At 39.3% G+C, this 25,610-nt stretch overlaps 1 protein-coding gene across 2 annotated transcripts in view; it reads right to left on the minus strand.

Annotated features, from left to right (window-relative positions):
• TMC1 (transmembrane channel like 1) overlaps window positions 1-25,610 on the minus strand; it is a 388,569-nt gene that overhangs the window by 40,439 nt on the left and 322,520 nt on the right. For both annotated transcript variants that reach the window (XM_032634495.1, XM_032634496.1), the window contains 5 exons: window positions 23,283-23,389; window positions 20,398-20,496; window positions 5,908-6,050; window positions 1,345-1,489; window positions 309-503 (listed from right to left, as the gene is read on the minus strand). In XM_032634495.1, the coding sequence (XP_032490386.1) occupies window positions 309-503; window positions 1,345-1,489; window positions 5,908-6,050; window positions 20,398-20,496; window positions 23,283-23,389 (689 nt within the window). The remainder of the gene's footprint in view (window positions 1-308; window positions 504-1,344; window positions 1,490-5,907; window positions 6,051-20,397; window positions 20,497-23,282; window positions 23,390-25,610) is intronic.

The following is a 25,610-nucleotide window of genomic DNA, read 5'->3' on the forward strand; positions in this document are numbered from 1 at the left end:
AGACCATGAACACATCACCTAATCTGAGATTCATTATCTCTGTCTATAAAACGTACTGGTTGGAATACGTGCTCTAATCTCTCTTCCAACTCTACCTTTCCCTAATGTCACAAAGTGAAAAACAGACAGTACACGGATTTGGAAGTAAGGCTGGAATAGGGATACGTGTGCCGAGGTTGGTTCACTCTCAGGTCAGGATGACAGAGGTAGGTAAAGAGCGGCCATATTTCATATCCCAACATTGAAGCACAACCCACAAAATCTCAAATGTCAGATTCTAAGCACATAAAAAGCATGCAGAGACGAACTTCGTTTTTTTCCCACCACCCAAGGGTGTCAGGATCTTGCTGCGCAAATTCCTGGGATCGCTTCACAGCCCAAAAGATGAGGTATCCACTCCCGCCAAGTGTTAGAAACACGAAGAAGTTAGCAAGAAACCTCAGGAATCTGATCAAGTGGACGTTTTCTTCTGCTTGGGCTGCTCTTTCTTCTACTATAGCTTCCTGTACCCAGGCAAAACAGAAAGAAAAAAGAAATATCTGAGCTACAAAAAGCATCATGAACTCAGGAATTATTTCTGCAAACATCAGAAAGTGAGGAATGAAAATGTAAACTGAATCTGGGATTCCACAAACCAGGTGAATATTGCCAGCAAGTGAGAAAAAGTAAGATAGAGAAGGAAGAATTCTTACAAACAAACTCTGGTTGAGTTAATATTTACTAAGATAGTCTTCATTCTAAAGTCTCTTCTAGTACAGTTTTTTTTTTTTTTTTTTTTTTGTGGTATGCGGGCCTCTCACTGTTGTGGCCTCTCCCGTTGCGGAGCACAGGCTCCGGAAGCGCAGGCTCATCAGCCATGGCTCACGGGCCCAACTGCTCCGCGGCATGTGGGATCTTCCTGGACCGGGGCACGAACCCGCGTCCCCTGCATCGGCAGGCGGACTCCCAACCACTGCGCCACCAGGGAGGCCCCTAGTACAGTTTTTTAAAACAACTACAAAATAATACTTTAGAGTCATTTAAAATATTGGGCTAATGTATTCCTGTAAATAATTAGCGAGCATTGTTCTATTATTTAAAATATCTGACTCTGATTACTAATGGTTGGCTGTTTCAAGCCAATGGCATTGTTTTATTACCAAATTTAGAGAGAAGTAATGCTGTCATGGGTCATCAATCATTTTCCAGTCATAATCAGAACCCTGCCCAGATCCTGGTAGGAAGAAATGATGAGTTAATCTTTCTTTTAATTGTCAAGATACTTTGCTACCTAGACCATTTGGAATGGCTCCAATTTTACTCTTAGAAATACCAAGAAAAGGCTCTTGAAGTTGGTGTTTTTACCTTAAAGTTCATTGTGATAGAATTGAATTTGTTGTCTGCTGTTTCAGGATTGCCAATCAGGTAGTCCCAGCTGGTGAACACCTTCCAGCTGAAGTTGAAGGAGTTGTCGTCACCACCTCCATCATCACCAACATTTTTGGTCATCCTATACAAACAGGAAGTTTAATCCAGCAGCCAGAATACAAGCAGAAAGGGAGAGGTTAGAGAATAGCAAAACATCATAATTATAAGGAAATTGGAGAAGCAATATCTAAAAGACATATACTTTCAAACAAGTTTGTTCTCATAACCAGAAAATAAAAGTTTATTAAAAATATATTTTTTTGTTTTAATTTTTTAAGCTGTTCATTTTCCAGACCTTCAAGATTAAAAGACTACTAACCATTGATGATTTTAACAATTAAACAGGTTATATAAAATTACGTATTTTTTATTTGTTTTCCTAAACTGTTTTCCTAGGGTCATATACGAGGCTCTGAAACTTCTGTGGGATAAGGATCTCGTTAGAAATCCGGTGAAAACCACCAGGCCCCTCATCAGGAAAAACATATGTATAGACTCTTAAACTGTTGTACACAATTTTAGCTGGTTTCCAGACCCTGTGAAGCCTAGGGATGGATTAACCCAGGTCAGATCAGGAAACTCCTTCACAGATTCCAATTCCCCTTGGAATCTCCTTCCAAAGAGTGATTACACTGAATGCATGGAATTTTTCCATACTTGACAACTCTTGACCAAAAATCAAGATTTTTATACAACTTAATAGCAAGTGGTTACATATATTCTAATCAGTGATGTTTTAATTTTTTTTTTGCTTGGACAGTTTAAAGTACATTTACTTACTTCAGTGGTTAAGGATCTATATTCCACTTACTCCACTTCCTTTTTTTCCCCTACCACTATAAAGTGCAAAATTAAAATATTATATGATATATATTATAAAATGGTCCCATAAGGTTTTAGTTTTTTAAATATTGCAGTGATATGGAACTGAAAAAAGAAAGGAGTACAATGACATAAAGCTGACAATGTAGTTTGGCAGGTATCTCTAAGGTCATCTAAATTCCCCCACTGTTTAGTCCTATTCCTTACAGAGGTTTATATATTTCAGATGGGCTAATGTGTTTGAAAGATAACAAAAAATAATTATTCCTTACATCAATCTACCACTTTACCCTTTGCAAATGGTATTGATGTGTATTATCATATTTGTCCTTCTCAAAAACTTAACAAGAGGTCACAGTAGTTAATATTATTCTCTTTTTACAGTTGGGGAAGCCGAAGGATAAAATTATCAAGTGATTTGCTGGCCATTATACAGAAGTAAACCACAGGGGTGGGTCAAGGGCTTAGGTTTTCTGACTTCATTCTGGTACCCAAGCTAGGACACCATGAAATATGTTGAACCATACAAAGTGCCTTTTTGTAGGTCAAAAAGGGTTGAAATCTAAACATTTCCAATGGATTAACCTAGGGAGAAAATGATTTTTTTGATTAAGATGCCATCACCCCTTTTTGCCCTGTCACTGAGCAAAGGGCAGGGCCTCAAGTAAAACTGACCACTTGACAGATAAGTCTTGAATGGAGCTTTATCACAGGCAAGATTCTGTAGCTGCAGACAGCCTTCCAGAGAAGGGAGCTCTAGCCAGACAAGCAAACAGGGAACGTCTAGCATGTGGGAATTGACAAGAAAGGGAGTGAAATACTAAAAGGGAGTGACAAGAAAGGGAGGAAGGATATTGAAGACAACCTCTGCTAACAACACATTTTTACTAAGAGATGGCCCTGATAGCTATAAAATATTTCATGTACAGCTCCATTCCTTGTCTGTAGAGAAAAAAAGTGTACATACTTAAACAAAAATTCCTCCTTTTTCAAGGGGGTTATATTTTTGAACAACTATATCTTTGAGAAGCTACCTCAACATACAATTTGCAAGGAATGATGGAAGTCTTGCTTTGCCAGGGACTGAGTAGGTTTCCAGGGCACAAGACTCAATGCTAAAGCCAGGAGAGTCCTGGGTCAACAAAGTTAGTCACCCTATATTAAAATCTAAAAGTGCTTTCTTGGATATTTAATTTTCCTTCCAATTTCCCTATTAATTAATCAAATATAGATATTTGCTTCCCTTTTATGGATGAGGATGCTGAAGACAAAGAATATGGGCAAGAGGGCAAAGTCCACCAGTTGCCTAGTTGATGTCAGTATTCAGTTTTAGTTTCCCTTGATTTGAGTCATGTATCCCATAAAGCCACTCATGTTTATTCCAAGAATGTATTTGTTTGGGGCCAGTGGTGGGGGAAAGAGATGATATAGGATTCTGAACAATCATTTATATCTCGTCAGTTGTTCTACCAAGCCTTGCCCCCAGGGTTAGGAGTGGGGTAGGCGTCATAAATTGCTTTGGAATTGTCTTGCCATATAGGCCAGTGAACTTAAACGACTTGCCAATCTGGTAATGAACAACCAAAGGTCCCCTGCCAGAGGGAGGGACCAAAATCAGGCTGGTTTCATAACATGGATGACTTTGAGGGGGAAAATGGAGAATTTGTGCCCTATAGCTATCCTAAATGGCATCTTTGAGCTAATAGGAAAAGCTGCCATTTCCTGCAGAGCTGCACTAGCTAATAAGTTTGCCACTAGCAATATGTGGTTACTGGGCACTTGAAATGCAACTAGTGTGAAACATACATAAGATTTCAAAGACATAGTACCAAAAAAGACAGAGAATATCTCAATAATAATTTTAGATTGATTATATGTTGAAGGAATACTTTTGATATATTGAGTTAAATAAAATATATTATTAAAATATATTCCACCTATGTATTTGTTTAATATAGTTACTAGAATATTTTAAATTATATGTACCTTGTCTTATAGTTCTTTGCATAATGCTGTTCTAGATGCTTTACACTCATCTGCCAGAAAATTATTATAATAAATGTGCAAATCTATTAATGTATAACTACATAACCATATGTGACTACCCTACTGCTGGGGCTATCATATGACCTCAATTCCTACCATGTTGGCTTTGTTTGGTTTTTCAATAAGCCTATGAATTATAATCCTAATAAAACAGTTAACATTTGTCAATCACCGTATGCCAACTATGTTCTAAGTGTTTGTATATACTGACTCATTTTGTCCTCATAGCCATCCTAACATCAAGGTGTCATTACACCTCTATTAGAAATGGGAAAATAGAGCAGTTGAACAAGTTGTCAAAGTTCTTTTAGAATGGGCTAGAGCTGGTATTTGATTCCATGAAGAATGGCTCAAGAGCCCACTAGGGTATGTAGCCTCTGCACAGTCACTAAAAGAAGCTGAGGACTTGGACATCCATAGACATGCTTTCTTCAGTGACTATGGAGACTAAAGGACCAATATGGAAACGATACTCACAAGGCCTCTGTAATGTAACTGTACCCTTGACTTTAGTCCTGCCAAATCAAAATGGCCAAAAGACTAGAAATATCTTAGATTTTTTGGAATGTGGTAGTACTTGATCAGGTAGACAGATACTTTACATACTTAGGGTCTCTGATTACACTTGGACAACTAGATAAAGAATTTGGATATGGGATCTCCATTAAGGCCTTTTTCAAGTCCTGAAAGGGCTTAAAAACTAAGCATAATAGTTTTCTCCGGAGGAACCAATAAGTTTGGCAGGGACAGGACACAAAGCATGCCAAAGACTGTTCCAGAAAGCTCCTGCTCAAGAGGACTTGGACCCTCAGGTAGAGGTCCTTCCCTGCAATGAAGCAAAAGGCCAATTTACCTTGTGCATAGTTAAATAAAAGGGTGAAGACTTTAATTGAGATGTTTCAACACCTGCTAAACTGGTTCAGAAAATTAGCTAAAGGATGGATTATTCATATTATTTATAGCCCTAAATGACTGTGCTAGGTTCCTGCAGTGTCTTCAAGTGAGGTTTTAAAAATATATTTCAGACAGGGGGAAAAAATGAGCTGCAGTTTCATCAGTTCCCCAATGAAATTCTTTTCCATGCTCTAATAAATCCTCTTCAAAAAGAAAACATGACTATATAGTTGATCATGACAGTCTCCTTGAGGGCCATTTGTTTTTGCTGTCTTACACAGCTGAGATTTTTTGGATGAGTGATTATTCTGGTTTGTTTGTTTGTTTTAATGAACAGAGAACAACAGATTCTGTCTGTTGAGCTGATTCTGCAACTCACAAACCTCTCTGTATGCAAAAAGAGGGGTCAGCAGCTGTTTCCCTGTCTTGTTTGAAACATTGATTCACACCTTAAAGTACAAAAAAGCACAATTTTAAAATATGCTTAACCACAGGATAGGCATGCAACCATCACTGTGACCCAGTGAGATGATCAAAGTCCTGCACTTGTGTTCAACCCTTTTGTTTGGGAGATGTAATAGTCTAACATTAGTGTAGGTATTAAAACCACATTTTATCTCTTAAATACTCTGCATTCTCTAGACATGAAACAGAAAAAAAAAATCCAATTCTCAAGTTAATTTTTCCATTTGATTCCAGAAATCAATGCTTGCTTCCCAAGAGACCAATGAAACTTACTCTTTAAGGACAACCAGAAAGCTGTATCCAATGCACATGACCCCCACCAGAAAATAGGATAGCGGCAGTCTGAAATTCATCCATCCAATTGTTCGTTTATTGTCGTAATAGCCGTAAAAGAGGACGGAATATTGAGCCAATCCCTAAAATCCAACAACAAAGTCACTTAACAGATGCTGTGAATATTGAGCTAATCCTTAAAATCCAACAACAAAGTCACTTAACAGATGCTGTGAAGAGCAACTCAAAGAAAAAAGATCGACTTCTAAGAGGAATAACAAAATGACATTAATTTTCAAACTTGGGAGATGGCTCTGATGTGAGCCCTATTGTTTTGCTTCATGGAGTGATTGTTTCAGCTTCCACATTGATTGACAGTCTCTTGGTTTACTTGAAATTCAGGGACTTCTAAATAGGCCAAATTTTTAACCAACTATAGGCTTGCTCAGCTGTGGAGCCATTACTGTGAAATGCCCACTGCTTGAAACATCAAAACACACTTCATGGTGTCATTAAATTTACAATTTTAAGAGCCTGCTTAATATTGGGGGGAGGATCTGAAATGTGCTTCCTCAAAGTGTCATGGCAGGTTTCCACTTCCAGTCACCTGAGCCACAGTTAGGTTGGTTCTTCATAAGCCACAGAGGCCACATCTCAGCTCACACTTAGCAAAAACAAGGAGCAGGTGAGATGACATTGGAACCAATATGCACAACCTTTCATTCATCAAGACTATTATCCCCTAACAAGCATGTTTATTCATGAAATTACATTCTGTTTCCCAAAAATTATCTGCCAGGGTTGGAATCACCATCTTCCAAGGCCACCTGAGTAACTGCTCTCTATACACAGAACATGGCATATTTTGATGTTGCTTCCCTTATAATAGTCTTCATCTTCCTCTCCTTCTCTCATTCACTGTGTTCTTCACTCTTAGCTTGGCAGCATTGTTTCTGTATTACTATATATCCACTTCCCCAGCTTCTCTCTGATTTCATCTCTCTGACAATAACTTAAAACGACTATGCCTTGTGAAGTGAGAAGATAATTGCAGTAATAATATCAATCAATAAAATTTTTTGAGCCGGTAGCATGTGCTGAACACCTTACTTCTTCTTACAGAATCCTCACAAGAACCCTCTTGAAGTGGCTGCCGTTAGGGGCAATCGTTTTCCTCTACACTTGTTACTTGCCATGTAGAGAAAAACCGTAACTGTAAAACTCCCAGCCCCTCTCCACTGCCTCATACTAACCCCACGGAGGAGAGACTCATCTGACAGTAGAGCATGGGTGAGGAATGGGGATGATGTGGGGCACCACTCTTCCTCCTCCTTTGAGATCCCATGCTCTGCCCCTGTGAGGGGCATCCTGTCCTGGTCTAGGACTTATAGGTAGGAAGGTCTGCCTCTGAAGCCCACTTGCCCATAAAAAGATGCCATACTCTTTAATATCAGCGTTAACAATAATAAAGATGGCATGTTGACCTCCATCTGTCTAACCCTTTGTCTTATTTCTGGTTAGCTCACAACCTGGGTCGACAAGGTAGGGGGTGTTATTTACCATCACTTCCCCACCTGAAAAAGACTCAGTAGCTCTACACCTATTTTACAGATGAAGAAACTGAGCTTTAAAGAAGTTAAGTAACTTGTCCATGTTCACATAGCTAGTACGTGACAGAGTCTGAACCTGAACAGGGTCTGTCTAATTCAAATCCATATGCTTAACCACTGTGCTATACTGCTTCTCCTATGCTTTCTTTGCCTACCAGGATTTGCATCATACTAATGCCATACCTACCCAGCAAAACAAAGAAACAAGAAGTCCCTGGACCCCTGGATTGGTTCAGAGTGGGTGCCAGGACCTCCTGGAAAGGATCTAGACACCCCTTTTGAAAAGATTTCAAAGGGCCTCATCTTCACATACATAAACATTACAACCTGACTTCTTTTTCTAATTCATAGTGACAGTATTGGGATTAAAAGCCACCTCCAAAATAACATGAAAGGAGAAAGTAGATATGTAACAAACATCTGGTGAGCTTGTTAGGTTAGCACAGTAGCTTCTGGGGCAGCTAACTCACCTGGTGTATGTGTCATTCAGCCTATGTTCAATGGCTGCACTCAATAAATATTAGATCACAACCAATGCGGGTAAGAGCCCTTATTTTGGAATCCTGATTACTTCGCAAAGGTTTCTTCAGTTGGTCTATTTCTACATATGCAGTGAAGCATGTAAACAAAAGAGGAGGTACTGTTGAAGTGCACAATTTTTAAAAGCCTTATCCAATCCATCTCAGTAGCATATTGAGGGGTGGTTTTAAACACAATGAAAGGCTTAAAAGAGGTCTCCCCCCTCCCCTTCCACCCTGTGGCCCACCACACGCCACACATCTTTCCCTTTCCCTTAAAACTCCAATAGCAGACATCTGGAAGTGACTAAAATAGCAACGACTCCTAGCCTAGCCAAGGTTCCATTCGGTTTCCATGTCAGCGCACATGGCTTTCCCTGTGGGAGCACTCTCCCATCCCAAAATCTGTGACAGAGAAACCACAGTCAGAGCCAAGTTTCAAATGAGCACAGAAAATTCCTGTCCAACTCTAGGTTCCATGCTTGCACATTGTCTACCAAGACTCTAATTTCTGTTTGAATGCTGCAGCTGGTCTAGTCCACAGAAATCGACACGCATCTATGAGAATGCTTTGATGATGCAGTCGCTAGGAATCAACTCATGTATTTATTTATCTAACTAACTTTTATCGAGAACTTATTTGCCAAATACTATACACAGATGGAGTGGGAGACTGGATTACAGAGGCCCCTAGAAAAAGTCCTGCGTGCAAATGTCCCCTTTATAAGTATGTGTCACCTGAAATTATATTAGAGTTCCACCCCTTTGGTGTTTCTCACTACAAATAAATACTCACTGTGAAAGACAACATTCTATCCCCATGATGGTAAATGAGTTTCATCATCCTTAGTAAGCCTTTTTAGTTTGTAGTAACTGTCAGACCATTATTTTGAAAAAAAAACCGTGAAGTCAGAACTAGTAGGAAAGGAAGCTATAACTTGTGAACTGTGACTGCTGAGGGTATGTGAAAGGGAAGTAGTACCACACTAGTAGGAGTATATTTCTACTTTTCTCTGAACTGTTATCAGTCATTTATACCTTAGTGTTAAAGAAAGCTTCAAGTGTGGATGAAAGATAGGGAATGACATCATTTAAATTCTGATACGCTCGGGACATGGGAGAGAAGCAAGGAGTGAAATGGCTAACAACACCCAAAACAAACCTCGACCAACTTTATAAGAATAGCAGCCAGCCTGGCACTTATGTGGTACATGCTGAGATCCAGCCCCCAGCCACCCTCCTTCTCTCCAACCAGACTTGCCAAGTTCCATCTAATGCTTTGCTCGCCTCCAAGTTTCTTTTCCTTTTGCTCCAACCCAGATCTAGAGTTATAAAACTGATGTTATACGGTTCTAAGCTAGGAAGCATGTAGATTACAATGAAGCTGGGCTGAGCCTTCACAGATCCTCTCACTTTCAGTAGAGGGAATGAACTTCTACCTGTCTATGGGACCCTAGGCAGTGAACTCTGGCCTTCAAAAAGCTGTGAAGTAGACAGTTTTTTTTGGTGCCCATCCATGCATAAAAGGCTCAGAGTGGTTATCTAATATCACACAGGTAGTATGTGGTAGGATTCAAATCCAAGTCTGTCTAAATCCCATGACTGAGTTCTTTTCATTATGCCACACTGCCTTTTTAACCATGCTGGCTTCTGTAAAGAAAACTTCTGTTTGCCTTTTGTGCCATGATCCATAACTGACACTAATGGTGGGAATTCTAGATCATATGCCCAATACCCATTACACATCTCACTCCACTTGGATGTTCCCCAAGAACCTTGAACTCAGTACATTTTAAAATTCTCCCAGAGAAGCAAGAAGAACTACAATCCTGCAGCCTGTGGAACAAAACCCACATTCACAGAAAGACAGACAAGATGAAAAGGCAGAGGGCTATGGACCAGACAAAGGAACAAGACAAAACTCCAGAAAAACAACTAAATGAAATGGAGATAGGCAATCTTCCAGAAAAACAATTCAGAATAATGATAGTGAAGATGATCCAGGACCTCAGAAAAACAATGGAGGCAAAGATCATGAAGATGCAAGAAATGTTTAGCAAAGACGTGGAAGAATTAAAGAACAAACAAACAGAGATGAGCAATACAATAACTGAAATGAAAAATACACTAGAAGGAATCAATAGCAGAATAACTGAGCAGAAGAATGGATAAGTGACCTGGAAGACAAAATCGTGGAATTCACTGCTGTGGAACAGAATAAAGAAAAAAGAAAGAAAAGAAATGAAGACAGCTTAAGAGACCTCTGGGACAACATTAAACACAACAACATTTGCATTATAGGGGTCCCAGAAGGAGAAGAGAGAGAGAAAGGACCCGAGAAAATATCTGAAGAGATTATAGTCAAAAACTTCCCTAACATGGGAAAGGAAATAGCAACCCAAGTCCAGGAAGCGCAGAGAGTCCCATACAGGACTCTAAACCCAAGGAGAAACATACCGAGACACATAACAATCAAACTGGCAAAAATTAAAGACAAAGAAAAATTATTGAAAGCACCAAGGGAAAAATGACAACATACACGGGAACTCCCATAAGGTTAACAGCTGATTTCTCAGCAGAAACTCTACAAGCCAGAAGGGAGTGGCATGATATACTTAAAGTGATGAAACAGAAGAAACTACAACCAAGATTACTCTACCCAGGAAGGATCTCATTCAGATTTGATGGAGAAATCAAAAGCTTAACAGACAGGCAAAAGCTAAGAGAATTCAGCACCTCCAAACCAGCTCTACAACAAATGCTAAAGGAACTTCCCTAAGTGGGAAACACAAGAGAAGAAAAGGACCTACAAAAACAAACCCAAAACAATTAAGAAAATGGTAATAAGAACATACATATCAATAATTACCTTAAACGTCAATGGATTAAATGCTCCAACCAAAAGATACAGGCTTGCTGAATGGATACAAAAACAAGACCCATATATATGCTATGTACAAGAGACCCACTTCAGACCTAGGGACACATATAGACTGAAAGTGAGGGGATGGAAAAAGATATTCCATGCAAATGGAATTTCAAAGAAAGCTGGAGTAGCAATACTCATATCAGATAAAATAGACTTTAAAATAAAGAATGTTACAAGAGACAAGGAAGGACACTACATAATGATCAAGGGATCAATCCAAGAAGAAGATATAACAATTATAAATATATATGCACCCAACATAGGAGCATCTCAATACATATGGTAACTGCTAACAGCTCTAAAAGAGGAAATCAACAGTAACACAATAATAGTGGGGGACTTTAACACCTCACTTACACCAATGGACAGATCATCCAAAAGGAAAATTAATAAGGAGACACAAGCTTTAAATGACACAATATATGAGATAGATTTAATTTATATTTATAGGACATTCCATCCAAAAACAGCAGATTACACTTTCTTCTCATATGCGCATGGAACATTCTCCAGGATAGATCATATCTTGGGTCACAAGTCAAGCCTCAGTAAAATTTAAGAAAATTGAAATCATATCAAGCATCTTTTCTGACCATAGCGCTATGAGACTAGATATCACTTACAGGAAAAAAAACTGTAAAATACACAAACACATGGAGGCTAAACGAGATGTTACTAAATAACCAAGAGATCACAGAGGAAATCAAAAAAACCCTAGAGACAAAGGACAATGAAAACACGACAATCCAAAACCTATGGGATGCAGCAAAAGCAGTTCTAAGAGGGAAGTTTATATCTAGACAAGCCTACCTCAAGAAAAAAGAAAAATCTCAAGTAAACAATCTAACCTTACAGGTAAAGGAACTAGAGAAAAAAGAACAAACAAAACCCAAAGTTAGCAGAAGGAAAGAAATCATAAAGATCAGAGCAGAAATAAATGAAATAGAACCAAAGAAAACAATAGCAAAGATCAATAAAACTAAAAGCTGGTTCTTTGAGAAGATAAACAAAATTGATAAATCATTAGCCAGACTCATCAAGAAAAAGAGGAAGAGGACTCAAATCAATAAAATTAGAAATGAAAAAGAAGTTACAACAGGTACCGCAGATATACAAAGCATCCTAACAGACGACTATAAGCAACTCTATGCCAATAAAATGGACAACCTGGAAGAAATGGACAAATTCTTAGAAAAGTATAACCTTCCAAGACTGAACCAGGAAGAAACAGAAAATATGAACAGACCAATCACAAGTAATGAAATTGAAACTGTGATTAAAAATCTTCCAACAAACAAAAGCCCAGGACCAGATGGCTTCACAGACGAATTCTATCAACATTTAGAGAAGAGCTAACACGTATCCTTCTCAAACTCTTCCAAAGTATAGCAGAGGGAGGAAAACTCCCAAACTCATTCTACGACGCCACCATCACCCTGATACCAAAACCAGACAAAGATGTCACAAAGAAAGAAAACTATAGGCCAATATCACTGATGAACATAGATGCAAAAATCCTCAACAAAATACTAGCAAACAGAATCCAACTACACATTAAAAGGATCATACACCATGATCAAGTGGGGTTTATTCTAGGAATGCAAGGATTCTTCAATATATGCAAGTCAATCAACGTGATACACCATATTAACAAATTGACAGAGAAAAACCATATGATCATCTCAATAGATGCAGAGAAAGCTTTCAACAAAATTCAACACCCATGTATGATAAAAACCCTGCAGAAAGTAGGCATAGAGGGAACATTCCTCAACATAATAAAGGCCATATATGACAAACTCACAGCCAACATCGTCCTCAATGGTGAAAAACTGAAACCATTTCCACTAAGATCAGGAACAAGACAAGGTTGCCCACTCTCACCACTTTTTTTTTTTTTTTTTCAGTACGCGGGCCTCTCAGTGTTGTGGCCTCTCCCATTGCAGAGCACAGGCTCCAAATGTGCAGGCTCGGCAGCTATGGCTCACGGGCCCAGCTGCTACGTGGCATGTGGGATCTTCCCAGAACAGGACACGAACCCGTGTCCCCTGCTTCGGCAGGCAGACTCTCAACCACTGTGCCACCAGGGAAGCCCTCACCACTGTTATTCAATACAGTTTTGGAAGTTTTAGCCACAGCAATCAGAGAAGAAAAGGAAATAAAAGGAATCCAAATCGGAAAAGAAGAAGTAAAGCTGTCAGTGTTTGCAGATGACATGATACTATACATAGAGAATCCTAAAGATGCTACCAGAAGACTACTAGAGCTAATCGATGAATTTGGTAAAGTATCTGGATACAAAATTAATGCACAGAAATCTCTGGCATTCCTATACACTAATGATGAAAAATCTGAAAGTGAAATTAAGAAAACACTCCCATTTACCATTGCAACAAAAAGAATAAAATATCTAGGAATAAATGTACCTAAGGAGACAAAAGACCTGTATGCAGAAAATTATAAGACACTGATGAAAGAAATTAAAGATGATACAAATAGATGGAGAGATATACCAGGTTCTTGGATTGGAAGAATCAACATTGTGAAAATGACTCTACTACCCAAAGCAATCTACAGATTCAATGCAATCCCTATCAAACTACCACTGGCATTTTTCACAGAACTAGAGCAAAAAAATTCACAATTTGTATGGAAACACAAAAGACCCCGAAGAGCCAAAGCAATCTTGAGAACAAAAAACGGAGCTGGAGGAATCAGGCTCCCTGACTTCAGACTATACTACAAAGCTACAGTAGTCAAGACAGTATGGTACTGGCACAAAAACAGAAAGATGGATCAATGTAACAGGATAGACAGCCCAGAGATAAACCCACGCACATATGGACACCTTATCTTTGATAAAGGAGGCAGGAATGTACAGTAGAGAAAGGACAGCCTCTTCAATAAGTGGTGCTGGGAAAACTGGACAGGTACATGTAAAAGTATGAGATTAGATCACTCCCTAACACCATACACAAAAATAAGCTCAAAATGGATTAAAGACCTAAATGTAAGGCCAGAAACTATCAAACTCTTAGAGGAAAGCATAGGCAGAACACTCTATGACATAAATCACAGCAAGATCCTTTTTGACCCACCTCCTAGAGAAACGGAAATAAAAACAAAAATAAACAAATGGGACCTAATGCAACTTCAAATCTTTTGCACAGCAAAGGAAACCATAAACAAGACCAAAAGACAACCCTCAGAATGCGAGAAAATATTTGCAAATGAAGCAACTGACAAAGGATTAATCTCCAAAATTTACAAGCAGCTCATGCAGCTCAATAACAAAACAACAAAGAACCCAATCCAAAAATGGGCAGAAGACCTAAATAGACATTTCTCCAAAGAAGATATACAGGTTGCCAACAAACACATGAAAGAATGCTCAACTTCATTAATCATTAGAGAAATGCAAATCAAAACTACAATGAGATATCATCTCACACCAGTCAGAATGGCCATCATCAAAAAATCTAGAAACAATAAATGCTGGAGAGGGTGTGGAGCAAAGGGAACACTCTTGCACTGCTGGTGGGAATGTGAATTGGTTCAGCCACTATGAGAACAGTATGGAGGTTCCTTAAAAAACTACAAATAGAACTACCATATGACCCAGCAATCCCACTACTGGGCATATACCCTGAGAAAACCATAATTCAAAAAGAGTCATGTACCAAAATGTTCACTGCAGCTCTATTTACAATAGCCAGGAGATGGAAGCAACCTAAGTGTCCATCATCAGATGAATGGATAAAGAAGATGTGGCACATATATACAATGGACTATTACTCAGCCATAAAAAGAAACTAAATTGAGTTATTTGTAGTGAGGTGGATAGACCTAGAGTCTGTCATACAGAGTGAAGCAAGTCGGAAAGAGAAAGACAAATACCGTATGCTAACATATATATATGGAATCTAAGAAAAAGAAAAAAAATGTCATGAAGCACCTAGGGGTAAGACAGGAATAACGACACTGACCTACTAGAGAATGGACTTGAGGATATGGGGAGGGGGAAGGGTAAGCTGTGAGAAAGTGAGAGAGTGACATGGACATATATACACTACCAAACGTAAAATAGATAGCTAGTAGGAAGCAGCCGCGTAGCACAGGGAGATCAGCTCGGTGCTTTGTGACCACCTAGAGGGGTGGGATAGGGAGAGTGGGAGGGAGGGAGATGCAAGAGGGAAGAGATATGGGAACATATGTATATGTATAACTGATTCACTTTGTTATAAAGCAGAAACTAACACACCATTGTAAAGCAATTATACTCCAATATAGATGTTAAAAAAAAAAGTATGACTAATAAGAAAATAAATAAATAAATGAATAAACATTAAAAAAAAGAAGTTCTTCCAAACCTGTTTGTTCCTCCTATTTCAGGGAATGATCCACCAACCTACCCAGTTACCCCAGCCAGAAACTTGGATATTTTCATTATCTTCCCATTTTCACCCATATCACTCATGAGGCCACTCACTACAGTAACAGATGCTAACTAGACTTATTGTGATGACCGTTTTGCAATATATACAAATATCAAATCATTACGTTGTACAACCGAAACGAATATAATGTTGTAAGTCAATTTTACCTCAGTTTCAAAAAGGGGAGCTCCCTGAAAACAAGGACATATTTGAACTACTGAAATATTCCTAAAGAAAAGATGTATCATTCCATATGTGAATCACAAAAATATCTCTTCTAAATGTGGCCAGTACAATAAGAGATGAAGGAGCTTAGAGAACTGAGACTACCTGAGAGAGGATGCTCTCGCTTTAGAATATCACTACTTAAAAGAACCAATGATGCCAATAAAATAAGGAACTGAACGGCTGTTTGTTAACCTTTAGACTGTGACAGTCTCCTCTGAGGACAGACCTCAAGAATGAGATGTGGCAAAAGTGGGCAGAAGGAATAGGCTTGGGGTGATATGTTAGAGTACAACAAACAATTTTTCATTGGAGTCAGCCACCTTTTAGTTTGAATTTCAATGCCTCCTTTCATTATCTGTGCTGTCTTTGGGAAACTAACCTCTCTGAGTTCCAATCCCCTCAACTCTGAAAAGATTACTGATCTTCCTCTTTAAGGGTTGTCGTGAAGATAAAATTTAATGTATGTGCCTGCTTAACACAGAATGGGTGTTAACTCTCCTCTCCTGCCCTTTCTAGGGCTTCCCCCCACCTCCCATATCTATGATGACCAGGGGAAAAGGGCAGGCAAAGTTGACTCACCATTTATCTCAATATGCAATGTACAAAATGCTCTCAAGCTGGAAAGCTAAATGCATTTCCCTTTATTCACAACTCAAATCTTTACTCATATGATCTCACTGTCTGATATCAGCTCAAGCTCATTCCAAATTCCACCTCAGTTCCTCCCTCTCTCCCTTACGAGAATACCAAAGCTCTACAGTCTCTTCCTCTCTATCATTCCTACATCATTCTCATGTCTCCAAACAGCTTGCCAACAAAGACATCCTCTTTTTTTTAATACATCTTTATTGGAGTATAATTGCTTCGCAATGCTGTGTTAGTTTCTGTTGTACAACAAAGTGAATCAGTCATATGTGTACACATATCCCCATATCCCCTCCCTCTTGAGCCTCCCTCCTACCCTCCCTAACCCACCTCTCTAGGTTATTGCAAAGCACCAAGCTGTTCTCCCTGTGCTATGCAGCTGCTTCCCACTAGCTAACTATTTTACATTTGGTAATGTATATATGTCGATGCTACTCTCACTTTGCCCCAGCTTCCCTCTCCCCACTCCACGTCCTCAAGTCCATTCTCTATGTCTACATCTTTATTACTGCCTCACCACTAGGTTCATCAGTAGCTTTTTTTTTTTTTTTTTTAGATTCCATATACATGCGTCAGCATACGGTATTTGTTTTTCTCTTTCTGACTTACTTCACTCTTTATGACAGACTCTAGGTCCATCTACCTCACTACAAATAACTCAATTTTGTTTCTTTTTATGGCTGAGTAATATTCCATTGTATATATGTGCCACATCTGCTTTATCCATTCATCTGAAAGACATGCTCTTCTTACTGGCTTAAACTCATTCTAATTCTACAGCTTCAAATAATACTACTTCTGCCAATTTGATTCATAACATGCACATTAGACAATCTCCCTATTTCTTACTATTTTAATAAAACGTACTTTCTTCCTGTTCAGTAAGACCCATCCCTAGGTATTCAATTAAAAATAAATAAATAAAAAATATGGTGCTTTGTAAATGGTAACCTTGAGAGGCCATAAGACTGGCTGACCTTGCATATATCACATGGTACTTGTCTGCTATTAATTAAAGGGAATTTGGATGAATTATGATACATGCTTATAGGTGACAGAGCACTGAGCTCCAAGGGGATACTTCCAGGGGAGGGGGTCCAGAGAGAAGTTCCAAGGTTCTAATATGAACTCAACAGAGAAGCAGCTCCCCCTGCACAACCTCGTCACCTACAGCCCAAAGGTTTTCTGATCCTTCCCAACCTATAGGCTCTTCTACCACAAGAGGTCATGCTTGCATCTATTTTACAGTGTCCTATAAATTGATTCTGCTTCTCTTCACCTGCATCTATATGGCATTGCTTAGCTAAGCTGGTACATTAATCTTCTTAGATGCAAAAAACCAGCTCATGTTCCAATTAGATCATTTAGGCACCAGTCATCTCTACCCTGGGCCTGTAACATGTCTTTTTCTCCTGGCATCTCTGGGCTCTTTGGAAGTACAGAATTCTGAGTTTCCAGGGATCTCAAGGACATCTGGACAATGGCTTCCTCCATGGTGCTATGATAGATGAAATACTGGGCTGTCCGTTTAGATCATCTTATAATACAGAGTGGGCATCTCTATGAGGTAATTGTTCTAAGAAGCAAGTAAAGAATTCAGGCAAAAGGGTAAATATTGAAACTTTCTATTTGAGAAGCTAATTTACGAATTGCATGTTTATTATGAAAGGTGGAAATGGGATCCAACTGCTTCAACCCCTTCTCCCCTTGTGAGATACAGCATTAAATGGAGTCAGCCTGTGTTCCAGAAACTGTCAGTGAGAAGGATGTTGGAAATTATGACAGAAAAATTACTGATGTGATACAAGACATAGAAAGAACACTAGATTAGGAGGCTTTTATTAGCCATAAGACCCTAAAAAATGATTCTGAGACTCAAAGTTTCCCTAACTTTATAATGTGGGACATGGGATAGAAGATCTAAGGGCACTCTCTTAAAACTCTTATTTTGTGATATGTCAAATAATCGAGTGATCACAGTACACAGAAAAATTAAAAAAGAAATAAGTAAATAATATCACTTTAATGACTCTTTCTTGACCTTTTAATAATCTCACATTGTCTTAGAATAATTTCTAGGCTGGCCTAGAGTTATAAAGGAAAGTGACTATCATAGGATACTCCTGTTTCCATCTTCTTCTATCCATTGTAAATAGTATTTCACCAAACTGGACATGAGAGCTGTCGAGGGCAATAATAAAATCTTGGTGAGCACACTCACTGCCCAAACCTTTCCCCTAGTTTCCTCCTGTATTCACCTCCTAGACCTTCTGGTACACCCCTTAGCAGCTCTCTTAGTGCCAACTTCCTCTTTGTCTTCCTCAAGTTATTAATACCTTTAAAATCTCAAAGGGACACTATTTGCAAAACTTTTTATTTCAGTTACTTGACAAATTTATAAGTGTAGAAACTTCAAAAATATGTTTAAAAGCCAAAAGGCCTTTTGTTCATATTTTTAGTTCTTCCTTTCTCTGATATGACTAAAACAACAGAAGATGCCAATAATATTATTAGTTCTTTTTCTTATTAACCAGACTGGAAGCTTATTATTTAACTAATCAGAGGAAGAGAATGAGAAATAAAAACAGTGGGGGGGGGGGTACATAGTAATAAATTATTTGAAATGTAAATGGGGGAAGGAGAGAGAGATAAAGATAGAGAGACGGAAGAAGATGAAGTGATAAAAGAAGAAATAAAAGAAGTAAAATCTAACTCAGAGGCTATCTCCACTCTGAAACCCAGACACCCTAGCAAAATTGACAACTGCTTCCTCAGGGCTCCCCAGTATTTTTTTTTTTTTTCCCATCGTTTTACTAAGTGTGGAACACACTGTATACTAGTTGCCTATGTATCTTTCTTCTACTGTCATGACTACCTTGAGGTCAAGAGCCATGTCACATTCATCTTTGTAAAACCAGTGCCTGTTTATATTCCATAAATAAATGTTGACTGGAAATGAAAATTCCAACTGACGGGTGTGATTTAAGATTCCAAAGGCCACCATGTTGGGGCTGCCGCTCTGCCTTATGCTTACTCTATAGCTGCCTTGTTTACTCAGAGCCTGAGAACCTTTCCTAAAGTTTACATTTGCTGGTACTGCTCACATAAATTTCTTTGGTTCTTATCTCAATGCTCTACAAATCCTCCCCCTTGCTCAGGATTCCCAGTCAACAAGATTCATTAAGCCTCTATTGGTTGAATATTATGTTAAGGGCTTCAAAGAAGATGCAGCAGATGTAAGCTGCTCTTTAGGAAGCTCATGATTTAGAGAGGTTGAGGGTAGAATTCAAAACATCTGTGAAATATATGCATATTAATTCTATAAACCTGAAGACTTTATTGTCTCCTTCCTTCATTCCCTGGTCTACATAAAATTTTATTCTCATTTTCTACTCTTTAAAAATTCCTGAATTACTAATTCCCCAATCTCCACTGTGCTACTTTCTCATCCTATACATTTCCAAACATCTCTAATCTGGCCACTATTTTAAAAAGAATCTGTGGAATTGAATTTTTGTCACAGAATTGAATCACACTCCAAAATGATTTTTCAATGGGCAGAAATGAGTCCCTGCCATGACAATAATCCCCACCTAGGGGAGCTCGAAGTGTAATATTCATTCTAGTGCTACAATGGAATAACGCTCATTTGGGTACCACGATCAAGTGATGCTCATTTTCATATTATACAGAAGCTAGAATTTAGTATTGTTTAGTACTTACTATTTAGCTTTATTTAGTATGGACTATTCAGTAATGTTAAATAGATTTGTTTAGGAGGTGAAGAAGTTAATATGAAATATCAAAGCCCGAAGAATTCAACAAGATTTTCCAAAAAGCACATTTGCAAACTCTTCCTTTGTGCTTTTTCAAAGTCAGAGATAATAATATTCTTGTGAAGTCTTTGAACTCTGAGCTCACCTTCATTTAATAGTCTATATTCCCATTTAATCATATTATCACATTCCCAAACCCTATTTACTTTTTCTTTCTTTTTTTTTTTTTTAAAGCGGGCAGAGACATCTCTCTTAGACCTTCATCTGGCCTCAGAAGAGGAGGCCGCGGAGTTTCAGAATATGGAAAAATGTGTCCTCTTATGAACACAGCTGTGTGGAATCACTTACATTGAAGTCATACAACACACCAAAGTTGGCTGCTGATGCCTCTTCAGCTCTGGGAACCGTTTTCCTAGGTAAACTGCCATATGGCAAACCCCAGAGGTACTACACGGAGAAACAAAGAAAGCAGTTAACAATTGGAAACAAAGTCTGAGGCACACATGTGATCACAAACAGTTTTGTTTAAAAGCACTTCTGAAACTTTTTCATGGGGACTCTGTGGGTCTCCATGTGGGGTCCCATTTTCTGGGAATCGACTACGAAATCCAGAGTTAAGAACAAAGGAATGCTAAGGACCCTGCATTCTGACTTCCGCAGACCACCAGCAGTGGAGCCAACCACGTTGTTCAGGGCTTGCTGGAGCCCAACTACCCACCACCACCTCTAAACTGGTCTCATTTAGGAGGTCTGGAAAGGGGAGAGGTGGCCTTTTGGGGATTATAGTGTTCAAGAAAACCGTACTAAGCACTTCTTCATATGGGAATACCCCTCAGGGGTGGGGTGGAGGGAGAGTCTCTCCTTCATGTCAAGGAAGAGAGGAGTAAAGAGAATCACTCATACCATTAGAGGGTGTCAACTAGGCAGGAAGACTATACCCTGACTGTCATATCTGCTTCACCACTGATTCAGGTTTACCTCCCCGATCTTGTGCTACCAGATTAAAGAGATATGATTACGGGCAGAGCCAGCCAGAGACGGGACAAGAGTAGGGTCATACTAGGAGCACTACTGAAAACTGGAAAAAAACAAAAACAAACCCACCCCTCTAGCCCCAGGGCAGACACACGGTTGGCCAAGCAGATGCTGCTTCTTGTGAGACATGAAAACATCCCTTCCCTGGGGCTGGGGCCAAGGGAGGAGGATGAATGTGGATGGAAATTTGGGTGCAGAACTTGACTAGGCAAGGGCTGCAAATCAGCCCCTGCTCCTTCTCTCCACACAAACTGCATGGCTTCCACAGCAGCCCCTCTGGCTTCCTGAGACTGAACAGAACAGAGGGTGGGTTCTACTCAGATTATCTTTCCCCAGAGTTGGAGGCCACAGAAAACGGAGAAGACCAGGGTCTCCAGCTTGTACAGTGACACAGGAACTTTGGGCAAAAGGGCAAATGCATCAGAGGAATGCTGAGTGAGGCTGCTGGGTGGAGGTCCCTGAAAAATGTAGCATTGTTGGCAGGAGATGACCAGTCCTGCCCTCTGCTGGTTCTATAAAGTTAGCATGCAGGGAGCCCAACCTCTTTTGTTCATTTGCTGGAGTCGTAATCAATGCCCAGAAAACAGGATACACCTCAACACCTAACACAACCTGTAAAAAGCATCCAAAACCAATACACTTCCTAGTTCTAGGAATACACCTAATGGAACGCATATTAGCTCCCTCCACTGCACATTAGGCATCTGCAATTTCCTAAAGTTAGACTGAATTCGCTACAACCTTTCATTTCCTCCACAAGGAAGCAGCATGCTGTGGCAGGGAAAGAGTAAATGCAGCTGATAAAGCTCCCTGTATACCCTGCATCTGACACTGAAGAGCATCAAAGTAGCTGGTGATGGAGTTTCAGATTTCCTTAGAGAGATGAGCAAAAACAAAGCCGTTGTTAACTTGAAATAGATGAACACATACATTGTGCTGCATTGCCTGAAAGTTCTGCTTAGGAGTTGAACTCTACTTATGACCTTAGGAGTCTGAGGATTTCTGATCTATGTCTACTGTCTTCTACGAGCCAGATAGCCATAGAACCCCCAGAATTAGCTCAAAGATTATAAAACTAGCAAAATAAGGTGCAAAATCTTGTTACAAAAGAAGAATCATGGGTCCTCGTCCCGGATCAGCTTAAAAAAAAACCTCACCCTGTGGTATTAGCTAAGTCTAATAAGCATTATGTGATTCAGTTTCCATGTTTTTTTAAATGGAGAAAGAAAAACTTTTCTATAGTCTACTTTATAAATTTGTTGTGAAGCTCAGTAAGTAAAAGTGTAAGTGCTTTGCATTGTTAAAAGCTGAAACTCATTATGCATGTAAGGCACTAGTAGTATTAGTATTATGCTTGTGGGGAGGCTTGATATAAAAGCTGGCCTTGATTTTAAAAGATGGGGCTAAAAGGTCACTCAAAACAATTAGTTTTGGCTGTTGCCAATGCTGTATTAAATACATTGGCTTTGAAACACTGGTACCTGGAAAGATCCTTTGTAGGTTAAACAAAGCCTCCCAACTTCTGTATGATAGCATCCAAAGAAGTCAGAGTCATTTAACTTCTTATGGGTAAGTCCACAACCTCAGTGTTGCTTCTTGGTCTGAGTTAATTGAATCTCCCCCCTCCCCCGACCCCAGCTCAGAGCTTTGTCTTCTTCTGCAATCTGGACCCACTATCAGTTTTACTCTCCTCACTGACCTTGGTCTTAAGAGACCCATGGAATGGGGCGGGGAGGGGGGGGTATCTTATTTTATACCTGGAAAAATTTGCTCACTTTGTGTTTCTTCAGATAGAAAAGCTGGATGCCTTGAGTTGCATTAAGTAATGTCTCTTTCAAAGCAAACTTGGCAAAATAAATGAACTCACAAGATGTCAAAGTCTTCCTCTTGAGCAATTAATATTTGTGCACAGGGACCACCTTGGGAATCTTTCCACAGAGAAATATTCATTTCAACATACACAATACACACATTTCATATATGATTTCAGGAGGCTCACGTACCCTTTGGAGAAGGATTAGGACCTGCGGCTCATGGGCACCATTTTGAAGATTAATCTGGTTACAAATACTATGACTCTAAGAGCGTAGGTGGCTAGATAGTCATCTTATTCTTAAGGAAAAGAGTTTTTTTTAGTAGAGTGATTGCAGAAGAAGCTTGTTTCAGCATGTTTTGTAAACTGGAAGTCAGAATCTTACCTCTGGCAACATGATAAGGCTGAACGTCAGGATAAAGAGAACCATATTTACCCCATACATCCATCTCATGAAGATGAAGTATGAGGCCACTGATGAGCCAAACTGACCTATTCAAAAGAAAATAAAAGTTTGGAAGAAAGGTCAAAACAAGACAAAAGCCATGTCTTGGTGCTTTTCAAAATAAGTCTTCTCATTGCAACACATGGGTTCTTTTCTTTACAGGCTCTAGCATTTTCTTTTTCTATCCAGAAGGAGAAAATGTTAACATGATGGAAGTAGATGTAGCTGTGTAGAATGACTACATCTTTAGAGTCCATCCAAGAGAAAGCTGCGTTTTGCTTGGCAGCTAGGATTGCTATTTGAAGAGCCCATCTTATTCTTTGAGTTAACACAGTTAAGTGAACAAAGGTATATAAAGTGGTTATGTCACCGAGTCCAAGCTCCTACCGCTCCCTGCAGGACAGGCCAATAAATCGAGAGATGAGGTGTTGGGGCAAGGAATAACGACTTTATTCAGAAAGCCAGCAGACCGAGAAGATGGTGAAGTCATGCCCCAAAGAACCATCTTGCCTGAGTTAGAATTCAGGCTTCTTTAATACAACAAGGGGAGGGAGTAAAGCCAAACATTTCCTGGTTCCATCCAGCCTCTGAAGAGGATGTGTTCATTTCTCCCTTCCTGCAGTCATTCACAGGTGGGCCTGGTCAGGATGTCTCCCATGAGCTAAACAAAGGTATTTTAGCTTAGTGCTCATTACCTGGAAGGCAGAGTTCCCCAAAATGGGCCATTATGTATAATTTAAGCTTATAGATAACATCCCTTTAGTGATTACTGTAATAGAATTCAAAGGTTCTTCCCGGGCTTCCCTGGTGGCGCAGTGGTTGGGAGTCCGCCTGCCGATGCAGGGGACGTGGGTTCGTGCCCCGGTCCGGGAGGATCCCACATGCCGTGGAGCGGCTGGGCCCGTGAGCCATGGCCGCTGAGCCTGGGCGTCCGGAGCCTGTGCTCTGCAACGGGAGGGGCCACAGCGATGAGAGGCCCACGTACCGCAAAAAAAAAAAAAAAAAAAAAAACTTTAAAAAAAAAAAAAAAAAAAGGTTCTTCCCTATTACAGTTGCTACAATGCCTGGCCAGTAGTTAGCATCATTCTAATTATTTTGATAGTTACTGAACTTCTTCCTCCTTTTTCTCAAGCAACAATGTTCTTCTCAAAAAAGTTTACCACATCTCTTATGGACGGTTATCCTATACACCATCCTCTGCTGTTCTCCTGTGTAAATGGCATTTCACAGGTAGTATAGAAGCCGAAGTCCATTTACTCTTCACATATTTATCTTCTGCCAGGAATTATCTTAGATGTGAAACACAATATCAGAGACAGGTTGCTGCCCTAATGCAACTTACATTTTAGTGAGATGTGGGAACAACAAATATGCAATAATTTTAAAAGAAATAAAGAAATATACATTTATCATAATACATATTATATTACATTATATGTATGTTTGATATATGTAATATTATATATCATCTATTACATGTATATATTATGAGTATTACATAGTATATATGTATGTTATATATGATATATATCATATAGGTATGTATTATATATGTATATGACATATGTATTATATATTTATACATAATATATATATTACATATAATCATATTATTATAAAAGTATATATAATAATTTAGCCAGGTCAGTCCTAGAGGGAAGAAGGTAAAATTATGAGAGGGGTTGCTTTAGGTAGGCTTGTCAAGGAAGGTATCCCAGAGAGGTAACATCTGAGCACAGATCTGAAGTTGAAGGAACAGGCAGCAAAGCCCAGAGCTGGGGAAGAGCAGCTCAAGCAGAGGAAAGAGCAGGAACAAGTATCGTGAGGGAAGCAAGAGCTCAGGACAATTGAGGGACAAACCTAAGGGCTGTCTGGTTGGAGCACAATGAACAAAGGAAAGTGGTGATGGATATGGATGAAGAAAGAAACCAAACCACAGTGTGTGGGGTCTCTTAGGGAAAGGTAAAAAGTGAGAATTTTATGTTAAATGTGATGAAGTCATTGACAGGTGTTAAGCAGTGGGGGGTGGGGCAGGGGAACTTGACCTTTAAACAGTCACTTCAGGTCTGGGGAATGAATTTGGAGGGCATAGGCAAGAATGTGTTGTCAGCTCACACTCACCCCAGGGAAAGTGAAATGATCTGTGCAATTTTTATTCACTGAGTCCAAAAACAAAACATTCTCTTAAATCAGAGAATGGAAGAGGAAGAAAAAACCGGAATTTGAGTCTCAGGTTGAGATCTCATAGATTAACAAAAGCCAAGTTTC

The sequence above is a fragment of the Phocoena sinus genome, chromosome 6 (genome assembly GCF_008692025.1).
Source record: "Phocoena sinus isolate mPhoSin1 chromosome 6, mPhoSin1.pri, whole genome shotgun sequence".
Classification (NCBI taxonomy): Eukaryota; Metazoa; Chordata; class Mammalia; order Artiodactyla; family Phocoenidae; genus Phocoena; species Phocoena sinus.